General features: G+C 38.1%; 1 protein-coding gene across 2 annotated transcripts in view; it reads right to left on the bottom strand.

Annotated features, from left to right (window-relative positions):
• WIF1 (WNT inhibitory factor 1) overlaps positions 1 to 10,465 on the bottom strand; it is a 71,684-nt gene that overhangs the window by 10,436 nt on the left and 50,783 nt on the right. For both annotated transcript variants that reach the window (XM_011976559.1, XM_011976558.1), the window contains exons 4-7: positions 7,985 to 8,125; positions 6,922 to 7,017; positions 5,875 to 5,970; positions 1,769 to 1,864 (exon numbers count right to left, since the gene is read on the bottom strand). In XM_011976559.1, coding sequence (XP_011831949.1) covers positions 1,769 to 1,864; positions 5,875 to 5,970; positions 6,922 to 7,017; positions 7,985 to 8,125 — 429 coding nt within the window. The remainder of the gene's footprint in view (positions 1 to 1,768; positions 1,865 to 5,874; positions 5,971 to 6,921; positions 7,018 to 7,984; positions 8,126 to 10,465) is intronic.

The raw sequence follows: 10,465 nt of genomic DNA on the forward strand, positions 1-10,465 counted from the left end.
ACATAATTCAACTATACTTTTTTGTTTCTATACCTTTAGAGGCACTTTTCAACTCAAGACCCATTTCCATATTTTCCTGGTAATGTGGTTGCCATGATAGAAACAGGAAACTTCCACAGAGGTTTTGGATAAAACTTGCAGTAGGGTGAATCAGGAGCTTTCAAAGACCCACATTTTTGGATGCAGTTAGAAAAAAACAAAACCAAAAACCAAGAATACAGAACATTGTCTCTGCCAACAGAAGATTCATAAACCTAAGGACATGAAAGGGCATATTTACATGAAGGAAAATGAGTTTATGAACAAAGATTCATAACCATGAACCAAGTAAGTGTGCAGAGTCTGAAGTAAGTACAGGGGAAAATTGAGGGGAGTTAGTTCAGAGATATTTTTATCTGGGAAGGGTAATTAATAAGAATAGAAACCACACCCAGACAATTAATTGCATGCTCTATGGAAACTTTAGAGGTATTTCATTTGAACCCTATAAAAAATGGTTACTTCATCCACTACTCATTAAAGTACAAAAACCCACAAATAAATTAGAGGTTGAAAGTTCAAACAGGAACTTAGTCTTATTCAACTTTCAATCTACAATACACTACTATATACACTACTGTATACACTGTTTGGCTATACCAAACAGTGGTGTTTTACAGATACAGCTGGAAATGAAACACAGACCAAGTTTCCCTCAACCAACACATCAAGAAAGGCAGAGACACAGGACCCTTAGTGGACAGGCTGACCTTCCTTTTGCTCTTTCTTGATCATGTGCTTTGGTGCTATCTGTTCTTCTGGATTGTAAGGCAATCTAGGAGGGAGTTATCTCATTTCTGGGTTAAAGAGAAGGCTACACGACTTGCTGAGAGCTACATGGCTGGTCAGTGGCAGAGCCTGGACAAGCAATTGGAATACTGGAATATTGATTCTGAAAACAATGATAAGCCACCACATTTCAACCCTTATGTTTTTAACTTTTGCGTATTGAAGTATGACAAATATATAGTAAAGGCATAATGTGCACCAATCTTAAGTTTACAGTTCAGATATTTTTATTTACATAAACAGATGTGTGACACTTCACCAATCAAGATACTTAGCATTCCATAAAGTTCCTTTTGCTCCAGCTGTGATTCTTGTTTCCACCGTCATCCATTAGTTTCACCTATTAGCTTGAACTTCAAAAAGATGGGATCATGCAGGAGGTAATTTTTTGTGTCTGGTTACTTTCACTTAGTATCTGTGTGGTTCATTCATGTTGCCGTGTGTGCTATTATTTCATTCTTTTATTATTGCTATGCGCCTTTTTTTCCTCCTTTTTCTTGAGTCTACCTTTTTCTCTTAGATGGGTTGTTAGGCTCAGTCTAGGACATCTGGCAGTGAGCGGCAGGGGAAACAGGTAGGTAGGTAAACAGATCCCAGCTGTCCCAGAGCTCTGATCTACATTTCCAGTCTGAACCTCTGGGTTCCACATAATGAGGAGAGGACAAAATGACTAGCAGAGAACAATGCAACATGCTGAATAATCCAAACCCAGACATAACCGAGTCAGAGATCATTTCTTCTGAGTCCTGTGAGGTGAGCTGTGTCACTCTGCCCCACCTTCAGCCAAAATGCATGGCAGCTGAATCTAGCAAAAAGAAACCACTGGCCTAAGACCTTAGACAATCTATTCATTCTCTCTGGGCTTCCGACTCCTTCTTGATAAAATGAAGGGGTTATAAGCTCTCCCTAAGCCAAAAGAAGGTAGAAAGTTAATACTCACTTATTTCACATTGCTCTCCCTCTAGTCCTGGAGGGCAAATACATTTTCCAGGGTAGAAACAGGTCCCTCCGTTAAAGCAGGTGGTTGAGCAATTTGCTGTTAGAATGAGCAACAGGGGTGTTGCATTAGACGGTAGGTTAAGTCTAACACAAATTTCACTTAAAGTGAGGTACTATTTTTAGGCATCTGCTGCCTGTCCATTTCCTGACTTAAAGAAATAAGCTGCTTTACAAATATAAAAATTGTAACCAATTGCTTGCCTATGTGCAGACTCCAGAACATAATAGGAGACCACACACATCATATACTACCCACCCGTAAGAGTTTCCATCTCAGTGAAGAAAGGCACAGTAAAAAATTAGCTTTTTAAATTTTTTTATACACATCTATGCCCTTAAAAGAAGAAGAATGGTATAAACCTAAGGATGTTTTTTTGTAAACATCAGATTGGAGGATAAAGGAAGAGTAAAAAGGAGAAGACTTACTTTGGAATAGATAAAAGAGAAGTTATAAATATCAGGACCTGACAAAGAAAAAAAGCTACTTTCTTTCAGGATAAGATGAACAAAGGTTTATCTTAATGGGATTGTTTAAAAAAATAGACTTTTATGACTTTTGGAGAAAAGAGTAACTGTATTGAGAAAAAGAATGTGGGCCCAGGTGAGATGCCATAGGTAGGAGTGTGGCCACAGCATGGACCAGATGACAATGAAGTTGGCTGTATCATAGTGGGAGCCCAATAACCAGATTATCCAGGTAGTAATCACACTTTGTGATTCATCCTAAACCTTCTCTCACAGTGTCAATTTCTGGAATTTCACTGCTCACTAGCACCTAAAATAGAGGGAGGATGGATAAATGGGGAGAGGAGGAGAGGAAATATCTAAAAATAGACAAGTTGGCTCATTCTATAAAGGAAATTAAAATGAGAGCTTGGATTTTTAGCAATTCCAGTTATATGACCTATTTGTTCTTGTCCCATATAAAATTGGCCAAAATTCGCTATAGATGAACAAAAGCTAAAGTAAGCTTCCAGTAGGAAAATCAGAAAAGAAATCCAAAAGTTCTAAGTGTATGTTTTCTTTGTGGAAAAAAAGTCCACAAAGTAAAATGTTCTATGAATATCATGCTTCTTAGATGATAAATTGTGTTTAAAAATCACAAAGATCTCCTAGTTGAAGGCAGTGCTGTACTCACTTTGGAAAATCAAAACTCTTTTTTTTTTTTTTTTTGGTTTGTTTGTTTTTTGAAAGAGACAGGGTCTTGCTCTGTCTCTCAGGCTGGAGTCCAGTGGCACAATCATAGCTCACTGCAGCCTTAAACCCCTGGGCTTAAGGGATCTTCCTGCCTCAGCCTCCCAGATGACTGGGAGTAAAGGTGTACACTACCATGCCTACTTAAGTTTTGAAATTTTTTTGTACAGATGGAGTCTCGCTACATTGCCCACACAGGTCACAAAAAAATCAAGCCTCTTAACGTGGAAGGGAGCTGTAGTATTTTGGTATGGGATTTAGGATTTAGGAGAACCAGCTCTAGGGGCCTCCTCTTTGCTGCAGTATTGCTAAGGCTGGACAGTTGTTTTTGTAAATGTGCCCTGTCTCCTCACTTCTGTTTCTCTTGGAGATAAAAGGGAACGATGAGATCAGTGCCCTGAAAAACTTTGGGATCAGTGCCCACTTGGCCCGTGTCCCATGGGCACTGCCCAATTACTGATGTGTAGAATGCAATGGTAGAATTCGGCAAAGTTGTTATATAACTTGGCCACACTCTTAGTACTTGTATGCTATTGTATTGTCATGAGCAAGTTTCTCTACATTTCTGTTGTTCAATGATTCTTGATTAGAAAAACAAGCAGCTAGAGACATGAAGTATGTTTCTCTGGGGCTCAGGCCCCACTGGCCAATGCTAAACTCCTTAGGTCCTAAAGGTTGTGATGTCCCAAGGGCCAATGAAAGTTATTCTTTAATATTTGTTCAAATAGATAGTACTGAGGTCTAGCTCCACAGTAGTAATTAAATCATTTTTCCAGAGCCTCCACACATTCCTTCCTGGAGAATAAAAGCACCTTTTGTTGAGGCAGAAAACAATTTTTTTAGTATTCCCAGATCTCCAGTGAGACCAAGTGGAATTTCAACAGACTTTATAAAAGAAAAAAGAAGTTACTGGAGTCTGATGAGTAGGAAAATCTTTCATTTGAAAGATAAAATATTATAAAATATAGTATGTACTGGAATATAGATAGATATATTACTTTAACAGTGACCATGTGGTGTTTGTGACACCACAGCACTAGAAAAACACTGCAATTGACACTCCATTATGCAAACCACACCAACAATGGCCACACCTACGTAAGAAGGTCTCTTGTGAATATATGAGTTTTTCAACTAAATCTCTGGAGGATTTGTGTTATTTATTAATAGTTTTGAGGCCATAAGAGTTTAATTCTGCTCTAGAATGCCCAGTTTTAAAATAGCAGAGATACTGAATGCTAAATTTAGACAAAAAGATTCACAGTAATGAATTTTACTCACTGGTTGTTAATTCTTATTAGAGTAAATAGTGCTTAATCTTTATGAAAACACATTAAAAAAGGTTTTTTAATCCAGTACTATAGTTTTAAAAGACCACTTTAAAAAAGGCAGAAATGCTTTCACATATTATCTCAATATAGTTATTATATATAGCTCAGGGGTGAGGGACAGGAGGGTCAGTGGCTTAATTCCAAGTCTAGAGATAGAAAAAGCATGGTCCACACAGAGATCAAGTTGCCTGCCCAGGTTCAGAGTCACTTGTGGAAGAATCGAGGGCTGAATTAGGTAGCCTGGGTGGCAACATGGTACAGTGCAGGATATGAATTTGGGTCAACCGACTCAAGTTCCATAAACCTCACTTTGTTTATCTAGGATGAGATGGATAATACTTTACATATCTCAAAAGATGTTCAGAGTAAAATCACATAACTGTATCATCATAAAAGAGTAAACAACCATAAGTTATTCTGACTCATACTGAAGGCTCTTTCCTTTAAAACAACAACAACAACAACAACAAAAAACTGCTCATGGCAATCTTATTTGGTACTAACTGAGTGATCACTAAAAAGACACTTTTCAAGAATAAAATTTATTATTCCATCTTAACTTATATGTTTATTGACAAAAAACAATGCTCTATTCATACAATTAGCATTTTTAACACAAAGATAACCATTAAATATACAAATTTCACAGCATAGTCTTTATCTTTTTCCACTTAAAAGATGTGAACTGGGCAAAATAAACAAGTATCTTGTAAAGAGTATGAATCATTCAGCAATTTTAGGGCCAAGTTTGAATACACTTACTAAGAGTAAAATCTGGCTGTGTGGCTGCAGTGTTGAGAAGGAAGAGCCCGATCTCTCTGGGATGTGATTTGTGAGCGGAGTATTGAATCAGGAGTCAGTAAACTTCTAGGTTAGGCAATGTATAGCAGGTTGTTTAATTTTAGCCTCGGAAGTTCACCCACAAAACCGATTTAGGACATACCAAAATTCCATGTGGCACAGACCAGCTAATGTTCACAAAAATTTGCACTCCGCTCACATAATATGAGATGTCAGTGAGAGACAGCTGTCCGGCCAGGGGCAACATTTCTTCTGCCTGAATCCAGGTAGGGCCATGAGGCTAATTCCTACCTATGGAATAGGTGTGGAAGTTTTGTGGGTAACTTCTGGGCCAGGGCTTTAAATTTTTTAATTAATTAATTTATTTTTAGCAGTGCTTACTTCAATCCTTCTCTGCCTATTGGCTGGATCTAGAGAGTTCCAAAGCTCTAGGCAGGACCACAGATAGATGGTGCCTGGGCTCCTGAATCACTTCATGAAGAAGAGCTGCCCTGCCCACTGACCAGGCAAAATGCACTGGAGCATTCTGTGAATGAAAATAAACTTTTGCTATTATGCTACACTAAAATTGGGATTTCAGTTACTATAGCAGCCATCTTTACCCTAAGCCATACACTCTATTTACAGAGCTGCTATGAAGAGTGAGGACATATAAAGTAACTCATTGTAATCAAACATTTTTAAAGTAAAAATAACTTTGTTCTTACAAAGAAACTGTTACCTTTGTCACAGTTCACTCCATAGAATCCAGGTGGGCAGATGCAGAAACCAGGAGTCACACAAAGTCCACCATTCATACACCGTGGGGTGCAAAGGGCTTATAGGGAGAGAGAACCCTGATTAAGGCCAAATGGTATTTTGGAGCAGGACCATTTTGAAATGTCAATAATACAACAGGTCTACATTTTCAAGCTTTGTGGTTGACTCTAAAATGATTACTCTTCAGAGATACAAGTTTGCTATATTAATATTATTTTTGTGGTATAAATTAGGCTATTTTTCAATTTCTCAGCCAATTTCTTAGAGATGACTTTTGGATTGGTTCCATTTGAATACCTGAATAAATTTTCCCTAGAATCATTTTGACTAAGATGTAGTCTTCTTAAAACTGTTAAATATTTTCAGTCTGCCCCATTTCCTTAATCTTCTAATTCCAAGATAAATGCAAAGAAGAAAAATAAGAAAATATTCTTCTTTCTTACTTATTTTAAAATTATTTTTTAACTATCTCTCACAGGATATTCTTATTTCTTGAAGATGAAAAATATTTTGCTTACTCTAGTCAGATAAGCTCTTAGTATTTAAACATCTTATGATTAATATTCGTTTCCATGCTTATCTTTTCGCATATATTTTTAAAAATTAATTTCCCTGAAATTGATGTACTTACTACACAAATTCTTTTCCCCCACTTTTTTGCCTTGTAACATCATAAGTCAGATATATTATTCGTTGTGAATCAAGCTACTTTTAATTGGAATAATTTCAGATCAGTGGTGATACTAGCTTTTTAAACCCAACTTAAGTGGAGAAAAAAACCCTCAAAATTATCATAAGATTATGCCAAAGTACAGTGGCTGTATTTGTGAAGTGGTACGAGTTGGGGGAGATGGCCAGGAATGGCCACAAAAAGTGGAGGCATTGTGCCAAAGTTTTCTGCCCCTGGGACCCGAAAAATAATTTCAGGTGTTAAAAATCCACATGGGGCTCCTGCATGACATTCATGTTCATTAGGAAGGGAGCAAGGGAAGTCGGCTCTGTGTCTTACCTTTCTCACAGTGAGGTCCGTGGAACCCATCAGGACACTCGCAGATACGTCTTTCATTACAAAAGCCTCCATTTCGGCACCCGCCTGGGCACTCAGCTTCACCAGAGAGAAACAAAGCTTATATGGACACCCTTGAAATCATGTTGGGTGAATCACAGCCAGCATGAGACAGTAGTGTTCATTTCTGTTCTAGCCCACCAATTAATCATAATTGATCAAATACCAGCACTTCCAACTCATTCCCTCGATATCACTTGGATTTCACTAAAGCTGCTGCAGAGTAAGATTTTGCCTCTCTTACTTCCAATAGTAGGGGGCTCATGGAAGAAGGTAAGGCAAATTTTATTCTGCCTTCATCTCCTCCTATGGATCTACTGTACCTTGTTAAATTCACACTGCAATTGAATGAATGGTATTGCCTTTCCCCTTTCAGAGGGTAAGATGACTTATAGGCGCATCTTTAGAGCACTGAAAGGCTCCAGAGCTTAAATTCTGAGCTAGAAAAGCTTGTATGCAGATGCGAGAGGAGCCTGGGCCTTTATGTTTAAATGGGCTTCTGGGGTGTGGTGGGGAGGTACTGAGTGAAGCCTTGACCTGGTAGGGATCACTGGCATGAGGTGGCACCCTGTCCTCCATGGATGTGAGCAGCATCAGGCTTTCGTTAAGGGTTATATTACTGTTGCCTTTGACAAGTGGGAAGTGATGGTAATGACAAGTCACCTTGCCGTGAGCAAACAGAGCAAGAAGGGGGGGGAAATTCATGACGACAGGTAAGATATACTGGGACTCCCAACAACTGTGTTGGAGGAGTGGAGAGGGAGGAAGAAAAGGTGTTTTGAAAAGGTTCCTATTCCTAATATTAAAAGTGGGGTCAAAGTTAGAGAAAGTCTATCTTAGTACTATTGCTAAATCCTGTGCTTATCATCTCCTCCTTCCGTTGCTGTAGTTACACAGCCGTCATCCAAAAAACCATGTGTGTGTGTGTACAGATATAAATATTTGGCCCAAGTCACACCTAAAGCCCTTACAACATGTCTTCTCTTGAATCACCATCAGTGCTTACCTTGCTGACATGTTTTAAAGAAGATAGCATTTTGAGGTGTCTGGAGAATGGTGTTGCCTTCAGAATTCATAACAATCACATTCACTTCAAATGCTGCCACCCCATCCTGTTTTCCAAGACATGGGAAACCAACTTGAACAACTAAAAGAAAAAAAGAGAAAGTATGGGGAAACAGTTAATCAAGTTGATTCTAGTTACACAGAAATCTTGGGAAGAGAGTCAAAGGACAAAGCAAAAATGTTCACATGTTGTGGATTTCCTTGTATCTCCACTGGAATAGGAACTGTATTTTGAGCATCTGGGCTCCACAGAAGTTGGGCATCATGTGAGGTGAAGAAAGAGTGAATGACTCTCATTAATTTTTACCTCATTAATATGGAATTGGGGATATTCTGTTCATAGTCTAAACTTGTACTACCTTAAATATTTTCCCTGGAAATTAAAGATGGAAAGAAGAATCATAAAGTGGCTAATTATACATCAGTTTAGCATGGGAAGAACAAAAAGACAAACAAAAATAAAAAAAAAGTGGTTGATTGGGGGAAGAAACTTTGTGGCATCTTCGTCAACCTCCATATAATCGAAAAAGGGCTAGAAATAAGCGTTTCATAATCTCTTAAATAAAGCCCGATGAGCAATACCCCACTGGTTTATGTTTACTATGTGTATGTGACAGTGACAAAATATCTTCATTGAAAATATTTTATGACTCAGACTAGAGGCCAATCATTGGACTGAGTTAATGAAGTTAATATTTTATCAGGCTGTTTGTTAATAAGAAGTGTCCATATCTCAGGCATCTAGAAGAGAGTTTGATGTGATGAAATAATCTCATGAATAGGGTTATATCTAATAGTTTATGTTCCTAAAGAGAAGTTTCTCTTTCTTGTGAGTCTACACTTGGCTTGTGCAAGTGTTGACAATGAAGTCACAAAGCAGGGACTGGGAACTGAAGACATTGCTGTACAAAGAGGGAAGGAGGACACCCATTGTGGGATACCCACAAGTCACTGGGCGAAAATGGGGCAAATCAGACACAACCATTTGCTGAGAAGCTGATTATCTGTATTTCCAACATCCACTAGGTTATGATAACATATCTACTGGGTAAGATTGATCTAGGAGATCCACCATACTTGTTCTTCCTTGTGAATATAAAGAAATATTGCTAATGGGTATATTTTTTGCTTCATTTTATTTCTGCATGGCAGGTTATGGTTTCTGCCAAGCTTGTGCAGAAACCATATCAAGCTAAGACGAATCTTTTCCTTTTAGAGTGTCAATAAACTTTTTCCCTAGGTTTATAGGAATAAATGGGCTGGAAACTGGTCTGCCCTTTTCTGTAAAGCATTGCACACAAGCTGGTCATACAGTTTCCTAGTGTGCTTTTGGCAACCCAAAACTCTTCTTACAGCTCTGGCATTGTCAGTGTTCATTGCTATGCCATACTCAAAATTACATGGACTTCCATTTCCAGCTCCCCTGAAACTTGAGATTTTAACATTGCAAATCATTACGATGAAAAAGGAACACGGATATTTTAACAGAAATAAAAAGAAAAAACAAAAAATTTGTGTCTAAAGTTCTAAAGTAAAATTGTCCCTATTGAAAACCTTGGCTTAAGAAAATCCCATATATAAAAATGCCAATTTACAAAACATTTATGAATGGAGATTTCTACTTCAGAAAGTAGCAAAGGAATTGACAGGTAAGTTCCTTAAATTGTTTGTACTTATACTTTGTTCAATTATAAAACTTTACTCTTCGTATGACTCTTTTACATGGACAGGTAGGCCAATAATTGCTTTGAGGCATAAAAAGATGGAAAAACCTGAACGGAGACTTAAAGATAGAACTTTTAGAATCTTCCTCACTGCACGCCATCATCCAAACTTTATTCTTTTCCAGGTATATCTTTTATCTGAACCACATTCAGCCTCTGTTTGCAGCCCACCTGATTCTTTTAAAAAGGCCCTTCAGTTGTATTTTGGCTTCCAGAATCTTGGTATGGAAGAGAAGATGCTTACCAGTAAACTCATTTTCATTTCTGCTAGCCAGCATTATCAAATTTCAAAACATACCTTGGATATTAAATATCAAAAACTGTCTTATTAAGTTTGTAGGAAATTTAGTTAAGAACAATTATTAGTTCTTCCACATCTTCAGATGTGCTAAAAGACCGTTTACAAATCTGGTTAAATTATGACTACATGTTCACAAGCTCCCATTGTCAGTTGTCAGGGATGCTTCTAGAGGGTTTGGAGTGCTCATATAAAAGTGTGTGGTTTGCGGCCGGGTGCAGTGGCTCACCCCTGTAATCCCAGCACTTTGGGAGGCCAAGGTGGGGTGCATCACTTGAGATCAGGAGTTGGAGACCAGCCTGGCCAACATGGTGAAACCTGTGTCTACTAAAAATAAAAAAATCGCCAGTATGTTGGCATATATCCATAATCCCAGCTGAGGCATGAGAATCACTTGAAC

The sequence above is a fragment of the Mandrillus leucophaeus genome, unplaced genomic scaffold (genome assembly GCF_000951045.1).
Source record: "Mandrillus leucophaeus isolate KB7577 unplaced genomic scaffold, Mleu.le_1.0 Scaffold169, whole genome shotgun sequence".
NCBI lineage: Eukaryota > Metazoa > Chordata > Mammalia > Primates > Cercopithecidae > Mandrillus > Mandrillus leucophaeus.